Genomic DNA, 22263 nt, shown 5'->3' on the forward strand with positions numbered 1-22263 from the left:
ATTTCCCCAGAGCTAAAAAGCCCAGAGGGGAAATGCCCATCAAGAGCTTCTGCACAGCAGCAGTGTTCCCTTGAAGGGTCCTCTACTGCACCTACTTGTCACAACACCCCTCGTTCAAAAGGCCTCCAACTTGCCCATGCATTAAAATATCCATTTATCTTCCCTTTACCACCTGTCAGAAATTAACCCATGAGTGAACACTGGTAGCTAAATAAGACCAACCAGCCTAGCACAGTAACCCATTCTCATCCCATACACAGGAGGTGCAAGGATACCCAACTCCCAAGTTCTCTCTCCGGCATTTTGCTCAAAAAGGGTTTGGAACAGAGCATCTCCCAGCATGCCCATGCCCTCAACACCATTAGAAACTTCTCCTCCACATCCCAACTCTTCCAACTTCAACAGGTTTGTATGGTACGCTCAGCAGGGCAGCAGATCAACAGCAAAAGGAAGTTACAAGTTACAAGTTAGGATTCACTTGTTTGTCTCCACTTTCAGTCAGAGCTCACACAAATGAGTCTCTGCAGCTTACAGAGAATCAAAAAGCTGGTACCAAGTTATTCCCACCATACCATCTGTTGCAATAATAATTTAAATAGGTTTTCAAGAGGAGAAAAAAATACACAGAAACAGTGGTTCACTTCTGTTTAATCAGAGACTGTTACAAAACGATCACACATTACAGATGGCTTTATGTGCAATGTCCCATTCCTGAAGAACAGTTCAGAGAAGGTTCCCAGTAGATGCAAATGATGCCAGCTGTTTTTTTAATCTTCTTTGTAAACTGAATGCTATAAAATTAAGCTTGTTATTGTTACTATTATTTGCATGCATTAAAGTGATGCACATACTTACCAGTCTCTCACTTTCTCGAATTAAATTCAACATCAGCATTTTGCCACCACCTGTCTTTTGAAAAAGATCAGTAATCCCAGGCCTTTCATACCACTTAACACAAAAGCAGTATCAAGTTACAGAAAAAACCCTTCACAACACACTCACTTCTGTGTCCATACTGCTACCGAGAGGGGACACTGTTCACTCACGTGCTCAAAGGTCCTTTATGAAGGTATTAAAAACAGCTTGGAGTTTGCTGCTGCACAGTGACCAGAAACTCTAAAAGGGCAACTGGGAGTCAGCAATGAGTCTAAGGAAATAGTGGGAAATGACAAACTGTTCCAAACCTACAGTACCAGAACTGGGAGGGAAGACTGCTGAAACATTTTACAATGGACAGCTGCTCTGATGGTGTGTCAGAAGTTGAACTACAATTTAACACTGCTCACCTGGTAACCAAAGTTCAAATTCCCAGTATTGTTTTGGCCCTATCTCAAAAGAAAATAAACTTGATTCTACCAAAAAGTACTGTAAGTAACTGCCATTAAAGTTTCACAAAGAGATGACGTTCTACCAGAGTTCTACTATGATCTATAAAGGTGAAATGCACTTTTTTTTGTTTGTTAAGATACTTTGCAACACACTCTGCCCTTCAGATATCCCCACTGACTGCCAGGCCAGCGTACAGGTAGTGCAGGTCTGCATCCAACCACTGCCAAAACCAGGACTTGATCAGGTAACTGAGCAGCCAAAAGCAGTTACTCACTTAACTTAGCACTGAGCATTGCATTAAATATCAGCTACAGTCAACCACAGAGGGTGTAAGAAATATGGATACATTCTGTTAACAGGGTACTGGCCTCACAACAAGGTATCCCTTTTATTCTTGCATACCTGCAATTAAGACTTAAGCAAACAGAGATAAAGCTAAATTATAAATAATCATGTACGACTTCCCTTTTTTCCCCTTCTATGTAGAAAAACCTCTACAACATTAGTTAAGAAATCTGCCTGTAGCTCATTTTGAAGACAAAGCAATTCAGTGTAAATTACTAAGAACTGACATAGACAAGATGGCAGGCAACAGGCTGCACGTGTAACTATTCTAAAACCCGGGAAGATACAACTGCCTTCAAACTGTAAGTTTTTATGATGAGTTCTGCAGCTCCATTTAAGATTTCAGAACCTTAAAACAAGCAACTCTGCTGGAAGTGGCAGGTCACTCATAAACCCACTCCAGACCCTTCAAATGAGCTGCCAAAATTGAAATGTCTGATCAGCTCCCACATAACTATGACATTCCCAGTACCGACTAAGTAATTATCCACAGTGATGTCACAAGCCCCTCAAACTTAAGAGTGGGACATCATGGCCTTAAAAACTGAATTAAAGCAGTCTTACAGCCCATCCAGGTGTGGATCTCTGCTTCGTGCTACAGCACAGAAAAAGTTTTTATCTGTTCTGCTGATACGCAGAAATAAGATATACAAAGTCTAAATAGAAATAAATGTATGCAGACATTCCAGAGAAAGCTGCATCTTTTATCCATTCACAAAGAATCTTTCCTATTTTAAGGTATAAAATATTCTAGCTAACAGAAATAAACACCAGAATTTCTGGGAATATGGAATAGGGCAGAATTAAAATAGAGGCAGAGTAGTAACTCTGGAGTAAGATAAAACAGCAGGACAAAACCACATGTGCAGGTAGCCTCTGAAGTGCTGCAATGAACTAACAAAAGTAATAATTAGAAAAGCACACAAGAACAAGCTCCTGGCGTACTGGCCTAGCAGAGTAAAAATCTGTGAGTAAAAAGGGTAATTAGCAATAGCTAAAGAAAATTGACAGATTACAAACTGCTATCGATTCTTACAAACAAAATGCTTAATCCCCACACAACAAACACAGAATACTTCTGGTTTGCTGATAAATAACAGCCTCATTAATAACTAGCATGTTACCACAGTGATTTTGACTTTAGATTTTCACACTCTCCAGTAACATCAAAGGCTGCTTGTCAAGATTCTGTATTAAATTTTTCTTAAAGGTGCTCACAGGTATTTTTTACCTGTCCACAAGCACAGTTAAATCCACTACAGATCTTCCAAAAAAGTCTAGTCTGTTCACTCACTACTGGAATCAGCAGTAGGTAACAATCACATTTCAGAGACCAAAATTCCCCTCAGATATTTAATTGGTATCATTTGAACAAATTATTTCAAATAGGAACATCAGGTACTTACAGATTAAACTAACCTGTACTGGCAGTTCTGTGGAATTTTTCTTCTCTACCAGTAAGTAGCAAATGCTGAAATTCTGCTGCTAGTTAACAGAAACACAAATTGTATTAAACCAAGGTGTTTAACCCATAATTTAGTTTTTTAATTAAAAAAAAAAAAGCTGCCAAACTTCAATTACTGCAATTTGTTGCTTAAGAAAAGCATGTGAAGTAAAGGCAACTGTAAAACTACTTTCAATTTGCCCTTCTGATTTTTCATAACCCGTAGTGTTTAACAAGGCCACTTGTTGCCTACTAAAAACATAAAGGAAATTACAATACTTACATTGCCAGGTTCCTTCATTAAAGTCTTAAATGTGTTTTCTTATTCTGAACTTTACAAGTGAAAGAGCAAGATGTATTTTTTCCCACTTAAATTTATGAGAAAGAAAAAGAGAAAAGAAAAAAGCTCTGCATGACATCTTTATCTCAAAGCATTACAAAACTTCCTAAGTTGGGAGATAGTGAAATAGCTTCCTTTGGTTGTACTGCATTCATTTCTGGTAATTCAAATAGCTGTTGGCAAAAATCAGTTTTACATGTTTGCTACTAAGAGTAGCAGAAGCTGAAATTCTACAACCCAAGCCCCCTTTCTAAATATAGTAGAGATTTAGACAAAATTTAAAGAAAAAGTTTCAGATGTCAGAAGCTTGAGCCTTGTAAAAGGCAGTTAGCTATCAGAGAGACACTTTAACTGCTAACAAGAGAATTTATAAGGAAGCTTTCAAGCTCTTATGTCATGTACTTCTTCGCTTTTAGTTGATATTGGCACTAAAACTCTACTATTTTCTCAGAACTTTTTCACTTCTTTATATCCTTAAGAAAGAAAAACCTTCAGGCAAGTAAGTTCAAGACAGTATTTCTGCAGAAGTCAAATTCACTGCCATTAAAACAGCAGTGGTGCTGACTGTCCCTATTGCAAGAAAGCAATAGAGGTTATATATTTATGTTATTGTAAACTTACTCAGAAGGTGCAAGGGCCTCACTATTCACAACAATGTCCAGGTAAATAAATACCAAGGCTCACAATTACTCATAGCAGGAACAGTCAAACCTGACTCAGCAGGATGCCAGGAACAAATGGCTTGAGGATTACACCCTGGATCCTGTGGTTCAGGACAGGATATGGCTGGCTGCCAAAGCAGCAGGCACCAGTGCCCAGGGCCCCTCAGCCAAACCTTTATAAGACTGCAGTAAAACTGCATTTCTTGTAACTTACTTGAGACTTACTGGGAATCTTGATTGCTCTGGCAATCAAGACTGCAGTAAGCTGCTGCTTACAGTGTGCCAGAAACCTCTCACCAAGTGTTTTTCAGAACTTCAGAGAGAACCTTTATTTATACTACAATTTACAAACACTGAGATTTATCCTGATCCATTAAATGGCTGTCCCCAAACTTCCTTTCCTCTAACCCACCTCCAACCTAACCCAGACACAACAGCAGTCACAGGCAGCTGCACTCTTACAGAACCCAGTCACTACCGCTGTTTCCCTGGTCTGATGGTTTTGATTGCAAGCATACAGGTTTTTTTAGAAGTTCTTTGTGCATGGTAGGTACTTTATTAACCACATCTCCAAGTTACTTTTCTTGTTTAATAGATCAGGTGCCAATTTACCCAATTTAGCAGAATATCAGTAACCCCTGCTCCTTAAAAAAAGTTATGTGCCCCTACTTAAGCTTAAAAAAACTGAACTCCAAGACCTCATTTTGTTAATATCTATAAAAGTCATGTCACTGAAATGCTGTCACGTTTAGTAAAGAAATTTCACTAACAAAAATATGTACAACTTTGTGATATACAAACTGCTGCAATGAGAGCTGCAATACTGGAATGTAACTAAGAACACGCTTCATTCCTCAAAATAAACAGGTACTTGAAATTTGCCTGGTTTTTATTCTGAGACTCTAAGAGATTCAGATACTTAAAGCAAGAAGTACAAGCCCCGCAATGAATTATTCTGGGTTAAACAGGTTCCTTAGACATTCTAGGGAAAAAAGAACTAAGCCAAATCTCCTATGAATAAAGCAAGTGAAAGAAACAGTAGTTGCAATAGTCTGTCTTGAAGAGTTGGTCTCATCTTCACTCTTATCAAGAGGAGCACCACAATGAGAATTAGCAAAGCAAGACCATGCTCAATAACCACTCTGAAACAGTTAACATGGACATGTCAGTGTTCCAGTCAGACAGGGATGTTGGGGGGACCTTCTACAGGAAAAATGCAAAGGGCAGAGTACAACGAAAGAAGGGTACAACAGCAATGTGCAATCCACTCTTTTAAGTTAATTACAACTCTATCCTGGAATTAAAATTACCTGAAATCACATATGGGGTCATTATTTAGCAAAATCTTGAAGAAACAAAATGGAGTCTATGCTCATAAAAAGATCTCACCGCAAACTTATTATCTCAAAAACTTAAAAAAGAAAAAGGTCAAGCTAGAGACTCCCACATTTGTTTATTTAGTATTTCACTGTTGATATGCTTCAAGACCTCCTTGGGCAAAATATGCTGTTCTGAAGCTGAAGTTGTCTTTAAGCAACCTCAAGCATTTACAACCAGTGTATCTGCAACAGAATAAGCACCTTTTTCTTCTAAAAGAGTAGAAATTTTTGCTAGTCACTGTGTGAAAGAAAGAACTTCAAATAAAGCAAATTCTGAATATGCAACAGAATTTCACAAGGTTTCAAAAAAAAAGCTTTACTTTTGTTGCAGTAGTCAAAATATTCTGGAATTTGATGTATTTGAGAGATTGAGGAAAAGGCTGTCCCTGAAACCAGCAAACTGAAAAATCTGCAGCTCTGATTTCTCACTCTTCTGCTCGGTGTTACCAACTTGGATTTGATCTCTATTTCTTCGCAGGGCTCTACATTAATATTTGTTGAGGTGCAGCTCACAAACACAGCAGTATTAACATCTCAAACTTCTTCAAAGAAACTGTATTCTCTAATTTGGGCTACACAATTGTGTAGCAATTATCTTACTAGTTCAAACCTATTTAAAGCTTTTCAATAGACATATCTCCTCAGAAAACATTAATAATTGGTATTTACATGCCACTAATTCAGAGACTACACAAAATCAACACTACCAAACCCAAACACAAATACAGCACAAGAGCAATGCAGGGAAAGATGGGGAGGGGCAGTGTGGCTTAAGGACTACCTGAGCAGCCTTGAAGAAAATGCACTCCATTAAGAGAAAAGATACCCACACATCTTAAAACAGGTTCCCTCCCCTTAAAAGACTCTTAAAAACACACTGATAATAAAAGGATAAATATTAATATAGAGCCCATCTACCAAAAGAGAATAAAAAACCTAAATTAAAATAAATTTAGGGGCCTTCACCAAACTTGCTGCAAGTTTGGGGACATAAATATCCAACAGCCATAAAGCTGTGAAAGCCCCCAGAATGAATAAAATAAATCCCACTTGCCTCAGACTGAACAGGGCAACACTGAGACTCTGCCTCAGCCTGTCCTATGGCAGGGCTATAGGAAGAAGAAAAATTTAAATTTTAGAAAAAACATGACCCAATTAAGTGAAAGACATGCATTCAAAATTAACAAAATTCCAGTGATCAAGGAAACAAAAGAAAATGACTGCTACAGCACCTCTTTTGTTAGGCTCAAACAGTATTTTTTGTAGTTGGTAGCTATTTCTGAATTGGACAGCTTGTTTTGCTTTGTATCTTGATCAATGGAACGTCAGTCAGTTGTCTTGGGGCATTTTTCCCATAACTGATAGTATTTGTTGTACTAGTTCATGAAAAGATTCCACCAGCCACCACTGAAAATGTTCACCCTTATCTGAAGTGTTCATGTAGAAACTAGACCAGTACAATTATTAAGACATTTACTAGAAGTGTCATTAGTTACCATTTTAAATTGTGGCCCCAGCTCATGGACTGGTGTATCAATCTCAATTTAACTGAAGGTCATAATGCCCTTCTTGCTGTTCATAAAACTGAAGTAACCTTGGTATTTTAGTTTTCATCTTGTATCCAGAATTCTTTGATTCCTATAAAGTAGGTAGGTTGTCTAACCCCTTCAATTCCAACCACATTTTAAGAGAGTAAATTATCCAGTTCTGTGTCAGTACTGCTCAAGAGCCCCACAGACTACAATCCTGGCAGAGCCCACAGAAAGCAGATACACCTGAATGTGTTTCTAGAAGCTTGCTTACATTGTCCCATGCATGCACAGAGCGAGGAATAGTCATCCATTGTTACTAGATAAACAGCCCAGCCTCAAATTTATTATTAGCACCTAGAATCTCATATGGGGAAGAAAAAAACATAATCCAAGGGTTTCAGAAGAAATTTTCGGTCTACATAAGCCAGCTAAGAAGTATTTTATTTTAAAGCAACTTTGCCAATGGCAGAGGGCTATTCTAATGGCACTATGGAAGAGTTCTATAAAGACTTCTACAAAATGAACCCAGGCTTTTTCAAGGTTCTTTCACGCCCGTCTCATCCACTGTGCCTTAAAGATCAGCTGCTTATTACAATACTGTGAGACCATGCATAAAATAATTGAGAACCTTTTGCACAATCCTAGATGCTCTAAGTTCTGGCATGATTTTTGTTAAATGTATTTTCCCACCTGTGTCTGAAATTTCTTGTAGCTTAGTCTTTTGTAGTCAACGTTTGCATTGTATTGCAATTTCAAGACTGGTCAAAATACACTTGCAAGTGTGAATTTTACTGCAAGATCTGCCATGGCAAATTTAGGCAACAACTAAAAAAACAAAGTTTCTGTCTATGTAATTATATCACTAGAGTCCTGACACATTATAAGATGCTTTTGTGTAATCATAAAGGCTTCTGCAATCTCTTTCCAGGAAGAGATTAACTAAAGCAAAACCCTGTTTTCATGGCTGCATTACATCAGGGGTTTTGCTGGCAGAGCTATGTTGATTACACTTGGCACAGTAAAGCAAGTATTTGTCTTTATACAACTATTACATTCAAAATAGTTTTACTGGTTTTGGGTAAATGCACCATAAATCCAACTCTCTGAACATTAAGAAGCAGTATCCAAAGAAATGGAGGCAGGGACCAACAGACAACACAGGCACAGAAAGACCTGCCTGTTTACAGAAGAATCACACAAGAGACAAGAGTAACTGAAGACTAAAGGCAGCCACATCACAGCTCTTATTGCACAGGAATGACAGGAGCAGGGAAGTAAATATCCACGTGAAAATCATGGAAAAATTGTTCACCTTGCTTGTATGCAAGTACTAATGAGATATATGTGGCAGTACTTACTCGAGGGATTTTCATAACATTACTACTAAGGAAAGATCATTCTCAAAATGCATTCAAGCATTCAATACTATGCAGTTTTAGCTACAAAATGGTACCATTTTCAGAATGAGACAGTCACCATTTAAAAGAGTGGAACTTAACACGACCTGCAGAATATGCCGAGTTAATAGTGCATGCAATAATGTTTTATCCCAGGAAAAGTAGGGGTCTGAAAACAACATATGGAAAATTAAAGAAAGACACCAAAGGGAGAAGGAATTTACTTGACTGGGGCAGAAGGGCAAAGCATCCTTAGAGCACCAGTATGATCTTCAAAAAAAGCAAGAAGTTTTATAGTTTTACAAGCAGTAGTTAAGATCACTTTATAATATATGCATTTTATGTGTAATGTTATAAAAATGACAAATATAAGACCTTGTAAAAATCTCCTCAGTGTTTTGTAATTATCCTAATTAGGTAAACAGAAGAAACCCAGAGCATAAAAGTGTTGCCTCAGCAAAACAAGTTGTATCTGTTAGACTTTTGTCTACAGCAAGAAGAAGAGCTCACAAAAGAATTGACATCAAGGCCCACTCAGCACATTTGCAAGCCAAATACTGCACATCTGACAGGTGAGCAGTAGATACCAGTGATCAGAGAGAACTGCTTCTCAACAGAGGCTTGGAGTTATGGTCTGAAAACTCCTCAACACTTCAGAAAAAAGTGCCTGGCAATTCTTAATGGTCAAACTAAGGCCATTCAGCTGTAACTAGCTTGCACTGGATGCTCTAGTGCTTTTGAGAATTCTGTGACCACAGGTGAGAGGCTGAGACAATGTAGTATTTCAGCTGTACTGTATTTTTGTGCTTTTAAGAGACAGTACAGAATAAAGCCACATGAAGTACTTCAGTGCAGCTAAAAAAACCCAGGACTTCCAAGAAATAGAGCCATAATGCTCAGTATTATAATTAGGTGAAAAACTTCCACCATCTACAAAAACACCTATGAATAACACAAAAATGCTGATGATCCTTCTAGCCTACCCTAGAGAAGAGATATCCCCATTAATTAAAGTGCAGATAAGGCTTGAGGCTGGAACATGTATTTAAAGTTGACCTGCAAATGAAAAATTCACCACTCTTTTTTCCCCATTGAGAAGAGGCCGGAGAGCCTCTCACTTCCCTCCCCTCCAAAATGTCTCCCTCTACATTCTCATCAGAGATGTAACACAGGAACAGGCTTAATGATGTCAGGCTTAATTACAACCTCAACAGGAACTTGTCACTCTACTCTTATAAACAGAGAAATGACTAATTCAGAGGGAAGACCTCTCTTTGATAAAAAGGTCTCCTACTCCAGAAACTTTCACTAAATGGCTCAAAATAACTCAGATATCTGATCACAGGACACAACAGATGGTTACAGATGGTTCACCTTTCAGAGACTGCTAAAACATGAAATTCTGAACACTTAAAAGTAAAAACACAGCATACAGCACATTACTCTTGCCTGGCTTTGCCTCTTCTGTGCATTAAGAGGGTTAAGCTTGCATTTCTCTTTTGCAGGTCAACTTCAATACATCAACTGGAAGTCACTCACCCATGTGCCATGCACCTAAGCTTCTAGAAATCTTCCCCTGAAGGGCTCCTAAAACTCACCTCCATTTGCACATTAAAAAGTGTCAGCTGCAGAGTGAACTAATGGGACATACCATGGCACTAGGATGTACTCAGAGCACTTTCACATCCTACAAGCAGGTGCCAGGACTAGAAATCATTTAAAATTTATTGAGGACAAGAAATCACAAATAAAAAAGCATAAGCATTAAGAGAAGTTACAACCAAGAGTTAGGATGTGCCTCCTGCAGCCTCTGTTTTGAGGAGTCAGTTAATAAGTGTACAGGTCTTTGTCTCCTCGGATGTACAGCTAAGGAGTAACTTTTTAGAGCAAGGAATTCAGCCAGACTTTATCAAAACAGCACCAATAATTGTGTTCATTACACCAATGGCTACCAAGGCATGCATCTGTACAAACCTTTCAGGCAGTTGTCCACAGCTGGTCACGAATAAAAAGGCATATAAATTTTTCTCCTCTTTTATTACAATGAAGTTTATAACAGTACAGAAAAGTCACATGACCTTAGTGGGTCAATTTACTTAAACCCTGGAACAGGAGGAACTCTAAATACATTAAATATTGTTACAAGTTCAGACTTTCTTGTACAAGTAGTTGGGAACAGTTACAGCCCTCACCAAACTATGTTGGGGACATGAAGTCCAACAGCACTTGAAGCGCTGTGAAGGCATAATTTCACAAAGAGCAACATAACATTACAGAACTTGCCTTTAAGGTGGTATGTTCATGTAATTCCAGCGCCTTCACAATTTAACGAACCATATTTACTATACTTCACTTCTAAAAACCTAGATGAAACATGAAAAAGAAGCCATACAGTATAAATTGCAACATCAGGAAAAGTTCCTGTTATTATTCCAAATAATTTTTCCCATGTAAAATAAGAATGTCCAATAGCTCCTTGCATGTGGGAAGATACTTATATTTTTTAAAGTCACAATGAAGCCTTAATTGACGGAAGCTCGGCTATATTAACAGCACAAGATGAGAAAAGGTTTAATCTCCAAACCTATTAGAGCGTGAGTAGGAGCGTCAGTAGCGGCCACCTTGCGACATGACGGGCGGTCTCATTCCCATGGGAGGGCGCGGGGGTCCGCTCTGGTACGGGGGCACCATCGGAGGGCCCTGCCCATACGGGGGCATGGCTCCAGGAAGGTATCCTGGCATGCCCTGGTGATGAGCACCATACTGACCTAGGAACAGAACAGTTCAGATGCAAAGAAGAATTTTTAAATTTTTTTAATGGTGAGAAGTGTGTTTTGTGAAAAGGTTCACCCCTCCCTCTTAGCATAGGCAACTTCACAAGTCTTTTCAAAAATAGGAAGCTAGGAAAGTTATGATTACCATGAGGTGGCATGGGAGGTCTCATTCCTTGCTGCTGTGGAGGAATTCCTGGCTGTGGTGGCATCATACCTCCAATTGGTCCAACCGGTGGATTACCCAGGGCAGCCTGGCCTGGCCGAGGAAGATTGCGCTGGTATTTAGGCAGCTGTGCCCTTCTCTCTTCCTAAAAACACAAGAGACAGCCACCACACATTGTGTTAAATCACCAAAAGCAAAGGAAATACAGGTCAAACAAAATACATCACTAAACTATTTTAACTACCTTAAAAAATCAAAGACTACTAGTAACATACAGCAGCAGTTGGATTTGCCCCCCTTTCTGCAGACTTTCTTCCTTAGTACAGACCAATGTGAGCATTCTGCATGGAACCCAAATTCTCCCCTTCCCCCAGCAGAATAAAGCCAGAAGATATATATCTCTTAAAAACACAATTCTAAAGATCTCTGAACTGTAATAAATGTTAATTTCTTTTATCCATAAACTCCATACTGCTTAACTGCTGTAATAGCATCAAAACAACTTCAAAATGTTCAGTTTTTTGTTCCACACTTATTACCCATACCTAGTTAACTTCAAGTTTAAGACACATGCAGTAAAAGTCCAAATTGTATTTTGGGCTGAGAGATTTCCCCCCACCACCAGAACTAAGGTCTAGTCCGCAGCAAGATCACTGCAATATGCCAGTCATCACTCTGCAGTCATAGAAGTTCTCTCAGTTACATTTGTTCTGCACAGTTTGCACTCTCACCATTACTAAAATACCCACATAATGCAGAGTACAGATGAAATAAACTCCATTTAACCTGCTATACAATCACACATTGCATTTTTCAGTAAGACAATGAAAACGTACTAACTTACCAGTGATATATCCTCATCTGGATGGATCAACTTACTGGTTGCACTGGTTGTTGTGAGGGTAGCAGGCTTACTTGTGATAGATGTAGCTGCTTTAGCTGCAGTGCTGTTTGTCGTGCTAGTGGTTGAGGCTGTAGACTGTGTGTAAGCAGGGAATGTTGGCTTGGGGGGTTCCGTTGTTGTTGCAGGTGTGGAATTCAAAGGTTTGAAATCGGTACCAACTGGCCCTGGCACAGCTGCTGCAGCCTGTCAAACACAGAGACGGGTCAATATTTATTTCTTGCAGCGTAAGAAAACTTAAATGATGACTGTTAGACCTCTGAAACCTTCCAGTGAATTATAACAAGCTTGACAAAAGTAAAGTTCAGCCTTACTGCATACTAGAGCAACTGAAACCAAAACAAAATAAACCCCAGTATGTAAACATACACACACACACACACACAGGAAAGTCTAAAATTTGCAGGTAAAAAGCCACAACAACAAAGGAACAACAAAGAAAAAAACACCCCACTATTTTATCTCAAACACTGAATTTGGCAACTGTGTAAATCCTTCCTGAACCACTATTTTTTAGAGGCCTCTAAGTGTAAATTCTTATTCTTTCACTAAATTAACATATTTTGGCAACCATTAGTTTAGAGTACAGCTCAAAGTGCTACTATTCATTTAAATTAGGTATTTAAGAAACATTTTAACCACACGTTTAAGAAAGCTGTATTGTGTCAGGGCTTTAAGCGTTCTCTCTATAAACACATTGCAGTATATTCACAAAGTACTGTTTATCTACAGAACTTGAATCTTATTTGTGAAAGAAGAACCAATGGAAGCTGGTAAGAGGTCCATTAGAGATTCCAACATTTCATCTCTCCTACTCTTCTGTTAAAAAACCCTGTAAAAGTCTGTTTTTCAAAGCTGTCTCTAAAGGTACAGCAATCTCTAAAGCAAACTTTAGTTATGAGAGAATGCTTTTGTTTCTAGTCACTGCATATATACAATCATCTGAACTCCCCAAACAAAACAAAAAATTAATATTTTGCACATAATGCAAGTTTAAAATTCCCTACATTATGATGTGCCATATTAAACAACATAAACTAAAAAGCCTTCACCATGCATCAAGCTAACCACTGCCCACTAAAATGCATTTAACTGCTTTCATGCTCTTTTAACCCTTTAGAACCAGGATGTAACATTTCATTCTTTCACACTAAGAAAAATTGGGCACTTTGACATGCTATTTCTGGTAAGATGCAACTCATAATCAAGGACTCTGTAGTTTTACCAGCTAAACATAATCAGGAATATAGCAGAAATTGTCTGAAGATGTTTAGTCAATTTTGGATTTTACAGAACGGTCCAAAGGGTTAAGTTGCAAAGCAATTTGTTTTAAACTGTGACTTCCTGCGTACTTGTGCTGTGCTAGGAAACAGAGCGTTAGAAGATGCTGAGAGACTTTCTGAATTGGAGGAAGCTGTACTTGAGCTTGTGACAGGTGTCCCCATCTGTAGCATAAAAGAAAGGAAACAGTGAAAAGTCTCCAAACAAATGGGTGGAAAGTATCCAGATGAAAGGATTTCTTATACTAAGCCCTTTCTTATGAAAGGATTGTATTTCTGAACATGTGTCTTCCTTGCAGACGCCCAAAATGCAAACAGCACATTACAAAGGCTCCTGCAACATACTTGAAAGTAAGTAAAAATTCTAGGACCTACAAGTGCATTCAAAGGAAAGAGGTCACAAGCCAGTATCAATTCCCCACTTCCCTCCCCGAAACATTGAAATTAACTTTTCACTACACTGCTGAACTCCTAAACTTTTTGAAGTAAAAAAAAACCCCTCCTAATTCAGGCAATGTTTAACCAGGCTACATAATACATTCATCCATTTATCAGTAGAGAGCCCATTATGAGAACAGCTGAGAACAAGTCATGTCAAGATTTTTAATTTGGAAATTCTAGGCAGATTTCTATGCAATCAGATTCCTGTAGCTAACACATCTCTTCACCCACCCAAAGTCCCCTTCTAAACAACAAACTAAAGGCATTTAAGAGTGTTTTGCCTACTCCTTTCTTCCCCATTGCTTACAGAACTTCTGTCTGGTTTCACAGCTGTTTTAAGACAAAAGAACCTTTTAAAATTCATTCAAGCACTACACTGAATTGAACTTTAGCATCAACTCAAGCAAAAACCTGAACCAGCCACTTCTTGGACATCCTCATTAATAAAGAGGCACTACTGACATGGAGGCAATTTGCAGATCTCCCAGGTGAGTGCAGGCTCTGGGATACGTTACCTGCCCCGCGCTGGGGAAGAGTGGTTTGGTGACTGGAGGCTGTGGGGTGGGCGCCGCTGCAGCAGGAGCTGGAGGCCGGTTCAGCATGCCCGGGGCTGTAACAGGCTGTGCTTGTGTCATGGGAGGCATGCCCGGCCGAGGCCCCACGGGCGGGGGCATCCCTACAAACCACAAACAACGGGCGACGGATCAGGCTCCAGGAAGCACCAGTATTCCTTCATTTAGACAATCCTGTTCCCAGTGCTCCTTACAACAAAGCTTCCCGCTACAAGATGTATTTTTAAGGCAACAGTAAAACAAAACATGGCTAACGCCAGCAGTCACCAGTCAATGACCATGCACAGGCAGTAACCCCAAACACTTCAGAGCAATGCTGGATTAAGTTGTTTTTTACTCAAGTCACAATGATGAAGTTTATGCTCTCAACAAACCAGTACAATTAAAGCAGTAACTGTTTCTGACACACTGCACCTATACTGCCAAGAGCATGGATGACACTGTCACAAAATCTAAGACTAAACTGCTTCTGAACAGTGCCAGCACTGTGACCCAAACACTGCCAGCTTTGCTGGAGCCATCAGTAAAGTGGACTGGGACATTCTGTAGTGTCACCACAATGCCTGCATTTGGTGTGTGTGGAGCTCTAGGAGAGGGTCAGAGGGAAGTTAACAGCTCCCATGGGTTCCATCCAGCAAACCAGCAAATCTCAGCTCATTACCACGCAGCTACTGGTCAGTGGAACACCCAGGGAACTTAAGGCTGCTCAAGAGCTGCACAAGCTCAAGAAACATCTTTTCTAGCTATGGTAAGAGACCAACATTTCAGTTTAGTTTTTTCACACTGCAGGCTCATTAGCTGGGTAAACCACCACCACTATTCCCCACTTTGCACACTTTCAGTCATTACTATTTTCCAACTGCAGCCACAAACATTAATTTATAAAAGGGATGAACAGTGACCAGTCAACACAACAGTGTGAGAAAGTGCAATAAAACCAAAAAGCTGTATTCTATATTTTACTTTAACAACGGTATGTAAAACTCAAATCATTATTTATAATCAGAAGCCATAAATCAACCACCTCTGCACAAGAGCGGCTTCTGTGGCAATCCAACCACATCAAGGAGGTGGGTGGTGGTATAAGTCTCTATGTTCTTTACATAAATCCTACATCTTAATGGAAATAAATAAATATAATGAAACTCTCACCATAGTACGAGTTGGACAACCCTGACCTACCTGGTGGCATACCAGGCATAAGAGGTGGGATTCCCGGCCCAGGAGGCATCATTCCACCCATTGGCATCATCCTATGGAACAGAAAATAGCACTGGTATGAACACTCATGAGAAAGGGTTAAGACAATTGGCACATCCCTGTATTAGATAAAAAGTAACAGTAAATAATTTCAAGAGAGGGAATTCCAAACCAACTGACTCCACAAGAATAAAACCAAAACATATCCCAGCACCCCAAATATTATTCGAACTTTAATTTCTCAAGATCTCACTTCCTCTATTGTGAGATTTCCAGAACCAGTGTCTCTTGAAATCTCTCTCAGACTAACAGCAGCAGCAGAGTGTTCCAAAACCTGATCTCAGCACACTCCCAGAGTCTGAATGCAGGAAAACCAGGTAGCTCCAATCACACTGCAATCACTGTACATCTGCTACTGCTCCTCTCTGACACTGACTGGCAGACCACCCAAAGCTGCAGAACTATCCAAAAAATATTGACAGAAGCAGAGATCATAGGACAAGAAAGCTTCTGGAGTTTCAGTTACAGAAAACACTCCATACACTAATGATAAAGTGGGATTTTGGTTTTTTTAATATGAGAAGTGCTCACTGTAACACATTTTTTCTCCATATTAAAAATGGGTTTGGTTTCTCTTCCTAGATGAATATGTAAGAGCCCTTTACAGGGAACAAACAAGTGTGGCTTAAGTTTGCCTTACTTTTTGCAGACATTCAAAAACAGATTATGGAAACAAAATAAAGGAATATTTATTACTTTAGTGAGGAAGATAAGGTGATCTGCAGCACTCCAGTACAAACCAAAACCCCACTAAGAAGCAGCCTCTGTCTGTATGACAGTCAGGACACCTTCACGACTGCTGTTTTCAGATCAAATCCCATCAGTAGGTGAGCATTCATTCTGGAAAGTTTGATTTCTGCTCTCAACTCATCTATCACTGCCACACAGGGAACAACCACTGCAGAAGCAGCAAGGACTGAACACAGACCCACTGTCCCTTTTTTTGGCTGGAGAAGGCAAAGCGTGTCTTGCCACCCAGCAGACATCCAAACACTGCTGGATGCTCACTGCCTGCTGTCCCAGAGTGATTCCTGAGAAACTGCACACACTGCTACAACTGGTGTCACACTAAAACCAAAGTTGCTCCCTGGCTCCTAACTCTTTGGTCATTTTTAAACAAAAGTTAATCAGGTTAAGTAAGCAAAATTTTAGATTAGAATAGACAAAAGCATAATGCAACACCACCCTCTCCTCCCAAAATGAAATGACAGTGAAGTTTTGGCAAATTCATTTGTGTTTTTACAGGTGACATAACATTCACCTGAAGTTAACAAGGAATTTCACAAGGACTGTCAGACAACCTGATTAAATTCTGTTGAGTTTCAACCCAGAAAAGCTAAAGCTAAAGTTCTGATGAGCACCCACACCATGTTTGGCTATGATATGATTTTTAAATTCAAAGACTGTTAAATCAATATTTATGTCTCAGAACAGGACAAGCTTTCACTGCAGTGAACATGAAGTTTAGATTAATTAAACTGAGCTCCTGCAGAATGTCCTGCAGTGTGCAGGACTGAGCACATGGAGCTGTTCAAGAGAGGCTGTAAGTTTCTAAGGGTCTATTTGCTTAATATTTTGTAGAATGCATTTCACGTACAGTTTTGTAATATTCATTTAGATAAAAGCATAAAAGCTTCACGTATTATACAGTAACAAAACCTAACTAGACACCTTCCCCAAATTCTTATGCAATACTCAAAGGTTTTAAGTAAAACAATTTCCAGCTTATCAAAAACATAACATAAAATGGCATAATGAATGTACCTAAAATTACATTAATGAGATGCTTACATGTTTCCACCACAAAATGACTGCATGTATTTTCTCTGTTGATGTAATCTGTGAAAATTTATGACAAAATCAAAAATCTAACTGTGAATTTCCAAACACATTGTGATAGTGTATGGTGTCAACCCCAAACAAGCATAAAAACCAACATCTTTTGCCCAAAAGATAAGAAAAATATACACTATCCAGTACTTTTTTCCTATTATATTGATGACTGATAATCAGATGCACAACATATGTCCAATACACAAGAGAACAGTGGCTTACAGAAGGCTCTAAACCAACACAATTTTATATTAATATGCAACTACTTAAAAATTTTTAAGTGAGGAGAAAGGTTAAGATACTTTATTTATAAATTCAGTTTGGCCATATTTTACATGTTGGTTTATAGCCATCTAGCTCTTTGGTCAGTCTTCATATTTAGGTCACAGAGTCCACAATTTCCTACGTACATTTTTTTTTTAATTAGCTTTACTTTTTCTATGACAGTTTAAAATGCACAGTATCAACATGTAGTATTAAATCTTTCTTGCTACTCACCCAGGTGGCATTCCAGGCATAACTGGAGGCATGCCAGGCATCATAGGTGGAACACCTGCCATTAATGGGGGTATACCTTAAAAGAAAAATACATTTTCAACAACTCTGGTAACATACAGTTGCTAACAAATGTCATCTAATAAGTTTACATTGGATAAATGCTTTACAGGAAGTTCTAAAAGTTTTGAAATACTGCTTAAAATACAAATATTATCTGCAAATCTGGTTTTGATTGATTGTCCTCAGCCCTGCAAGATTGCGGATTTTTTAGTGGTCTCAAAGAAGACCTCTTATTACAAGAGGAGACCATTCCTCACTCACTGATCAGAATCCTCTCCTCACTGTATCTGTGGCCTGCTCTGTGTTAGCAGTCTCCAGACACACAGCAGCCTTTCTGCCCTGTTTCCAACACCCTGTAACACCACAAACACTGGTAGGCATCTGTTTGAAGCACTAATCTGTCTCACTACCACATGCCTTCCATCTACGTGCCAGCATTAGGAACCTGAATCTAGCCCACCAAGAAGAGCTCATGCACAGAACAGGGGAAGGAAATACAGAAACTGTTTATCTGCACCTCTCAGAACTATCCTGTGACCCCAGCGTTAAAAGGGCAGATTATCACTCATGTACAAACAGCAATTCATGTTTCTGCTGAGGTTTTCAGCAACCAGCTGGCACACCCTCTCACCTGGAGGCATCCCCGGTGCACCTGGCACAGGAGGCAAACCTGGCTGTGCCATTGGGGGAATGTACCCCTGCTGCGGCTGAACCTGCTGCGGTTGAAATGACGTTGAAGCTGCAGATTCATCATCCTCATACTCATCAGAATCATCCTGTTGTTTCTTTTTCTGGCTCTCTGCAGACAGTACAATGCGTATGGTCAAACAACACAGATTATATTTTCTAAAATTAGCTAACAGCAAAATTCAAACCCTGTCAGAAACCCACAGAAATAGGAAGAAAGAATGCTGTGTGAGCCCACCTACAGCCACAAATAAAGGGAAGGAACATGACTCACACTGCCATGACCCTGAATGTACAGAGGGATCTGCCCTTGTGCCAATGTCACACTGTCCAGCATGAACCAAAGCACTTCAACCAGAGGGATGTTTGAACAGCAAAGAAACTGAAGCATTTGGGAATCATCAGGACAGTTTTACCTCTAGCCTTTCCTCCCCTTACCCTCACAAATAAATGGCCATGCCCATATTCATTAGGTAATTGTTGTAGCTGCTCTGACAGGAACAGGAAAGAAAAAATCCCTCCCAGCCTCCCACATGGCCGGCAAATTGCTCTCAGAGAATGCAATAAATCCCACCCTCACTGAGTGCCACAGCTGAGTAAGGAACACACCAGGGAAATAACAACCAGCCACATGACAACTTACCCTGAGTTTTTTGTTCAAGTAACCTCCTCCGTTCCTCCATATCTTTTTCTGGAATGCCTTCCATTCCATAGATTTCCAGTTCAATGTCTGTTCTTCCAGGAATAGCATTTGGAACAGCATCTATTGTTTCTTTATGTACCTAAACAAAGAAAGAACACAACTACACCAATCTTGCTGACTACAATTCAAGGTAAATTCTCTGTGTTCTTCAGGCATTTTCAAGACAGAAAAGGAACATCCTTAATGGGAGTAATCTCTCTGCCCAAGCATTTCCTTGATTGGTACTTCCTAATCTCTGGTAACTATTCTTACCCCTAAAATCAGATTACATAAACTTAGGAAAACCAAGACAGCACAATTCCTTCACTCCTACAGAACTCCTGGCAAAGACCTCTACTGCACAGTGGCTGTTTGCTGACACAGATGGACTCCTGTGCTGTAAACAGGACATTGCTTCTTCTCACCAGTTTTAAAGACTCTGGAAGCCCCAAACCCCACCCTCTTAAGGACACTTCATTTAAAATTTTAGATACTGTAAAGAAAAGCTCATGTAAATCTAAAACTCCTTACCTGCATGCAGTGTATAGCTAAACCAGGTCCTGTATACAGTTTCTTATGACATATATGGCATTTAAAGTGCTTTGCTTTTTGATGCTGTATAAGAATTTTCTCATCATCAAAATCCCTATTACAATACCTAGTAAAAACTGTTAAGGAAACATTTAATACTGGAAGAGACCTTTTAGACAGGACTAAGGTAATTCGCACCAGTGTGATTTTTCCTGAAGCAAAAGAAAGGCACAAGAAGCATCTCTGAGCATTCAAAGGGTGACAAGTATTTTATGGATATCTGAAACCAAACACCCTCGTCTGATCCAGTACACCCCTCCCTACACAGGTACAAAAGCTGGAAAGTGTCTGCACACAGTCAGAATCATCACTCGATTCCATATTGTTTGATTCATGGTTTTCAAGCATTTTTCTCTTCAGGGGTGTGAATGCTGCTACAGCATTAAAGGAGAAACAGGCTTGAAATCAGCAGAAGGGAAATTATGCAAATGACTCCGAAGTGCCTCTTTAATCAATTACCAGCAACTAACAATCATAAAAGAGAACAAAGGTTTTAGTTAAATATTCCCTTCCTCTTCCAGTTATCCAGCTATCAATTTTCATGACACATCATAATTTGCTGCAGTAACCGAAAAAGTCTCCACTTTTAACAAGAAATATTTTAAGCAAAGAACTGTTTGGACATCTATGCAACACAACAAGCAAACTGCATCTCCTTTCTGAGGGCCAGCATTGATATTTCAGCAAACACTCCACACATTTTCTTGTGTGAGACAGATACACGTTAGCTATTTATTATTAAGACAATGTTAACATTACTAACACAATCTGTTCCCTTCTTCCACCAAAACGCGAAACAAATTAATGTCTAAAACAAGCGCAGATGCCCTCCAAGACAAAAAGGTAAAATACCTCGGAGAACCTTTTAAATTCTTTATTAAACAATTCTAGAGCATAGAAGTGTAAGAGAAAAGGTAAATATGTAATCACAACAGCGAGCACATTCTGAAGAGGCGTGAAAATCCACCAGTATTTCTGGATACTGAACAATTAAACCTGATCATGATGCAGCAATAACAGATTAAAAGCTCCCGTCGTGACGAAGAAAAAAAAAGTTTTAAAAAAATCTCTTTTAACCGCATCCCAACCCCCTCCATAAATAAATGTATTTATTAGTAGGAGGATTTTCTCTCTTTAATATCTTCCGTCGCGAGGGATAAAGCCCATTCTCCATTTCCCGCCGTCCCGGCTTTAGCGATCGGGCGGGAGGCCGCGGCCTCGGCGAGGGGAGCGGGCCTGAGGCCGTGCGGGGAGTGGGGAGCACAGGAAGGGCACGGACCGGGCCCCGTCTCGAAGAGCACCGGGCTAGAACAGGGCCAAGCACCGAGACAAACCGTCACGAGCGTGGAGAGAAGGGCTGAGCCCCATCTCGGGACGAGACGGAACGGGACCGAGCCCCGACCGCGCCAGGCCGCGCCGCTCCCCTCCCCCACCCAGCTCTCCGCATCCGCCGCGTCCCACACAAAAGGATACCAGCACCAAGGCTTCAGCTGCTTCTTCTTCTTACGGCCCATGGCGGCGTCACCCCGACCTACGGAGCAGGAGAGCCGAGCGCTCCGTCAGAGCCGCAGCGCCCGCGCGGCCGCCCCGGACCGAGCGAGAGGCACAAAATGGCGGCCGAGCTCCCTCAGGCGCCGCTGCGGCCTCCGAACTCCCAGCACGCACCGCGCCAGCAGGCTGGGGGTGCCCGCGTGACGCGCTCGCGGCCGCCCCCACCGGGCTGTCCCGTCCCGCCTCACGGCGCCGCCGCCATTTTATCCAGTGGGGCTGTGGGTGCTGTGCTTGAGGCGCCCGAGTGTGTCACGGAAACAGTCACGGCGTGGTTTGGGTTGGGAGGGGCCCTAACACACACCTCGTTACACCCCTCTGCCATGGGCACTGATACCTTCCACTAGACCGAGCTGCTCCAAGCCCTGTCCAACCTGACCTTGAACACTTCCAGGGATGGGGCAGCCACAACTGTTCTCTGGACAACGTGTACCGGAGCCTCAGCGCTCTCAGAGCAATAAACTTCCTCCTAATCTAAACTGTTGCTTGTCTTCATGTTTAATGTCACAGAGAAACGCTGTTTTTCCCACTAAATGTTACTGGGC

General features: G+C 40.4%; 1 protein-coding gene across 8 annotated transcripts; it reads right to left on the bottom strand.

The window, feature by feature from the left end:
• Window positions 1-632: 632 nt before the first annotated feature.
• ZNF207 (zinc finger protein 207) lies at window positions 633-21831 on the bottom strand. Of its 8 annotated transcripts, none has more exons than XR_010081964.1 (13): window positions 21644-21831; window positions 20111-20237; window positions 19541-19679; window positions 18842-19009; window positions 18151-18226; window positions 17611-17658; window positions 15712-15812; window positions 14503-14663; window positions 12210-12452; window positions 11348-11510; window positions 11013-11196; window positions 6554-6608; window positions 633-3156 (listed from the first exon to the last, which is right to left on the bottom strand). XR_010081964.1 is itself a non-coding variant. In XM_063409419.1 (12 exons), exons 1-11 carry the CDS (start codon window positions 21682-21684, stop codon window positions 11036-11038), a joined length of 1428 nt encoding a protein of 475 aa, XP_063265489.1. In that variant the 5' UTR covers window positions 21685-21831; the 3' UTR covers window positions 10447-10791; window positions 11013-11035. The 8 variants fall into 8 exon arrangements, 5 of the variants coding, with proteins under 5 accessions (XP_063265489.1, XP_063265490.1, XP_063265488.1 ...); XR_010081963.1 differs by having other exon boundaries at window positions 633-3159; XR_010081962.1 differs by lacking the exon at window positions 633-3156 and adding an exon at window positions 10712-10791 and having other exon boundaries at window positions 6594-6608.
• Window positions 21832-22263: the final 432 nt, after the last annotated feature.

Source organism: Prinia subflava, chromosome 12 (assembly GCF_021018805.1).
Source record: "Prinia subflava isolate CZ2003 ecotype Zambia chromosome 12, Cam_Psub_1.2, whole genome shotgun sequence".
Classification (NCBI taxonomy): Eukaryota; Metazoa; Chordata; class Aves; order Passeriformes; family Cisticolidae; genus Prinia; species Prinia subflava.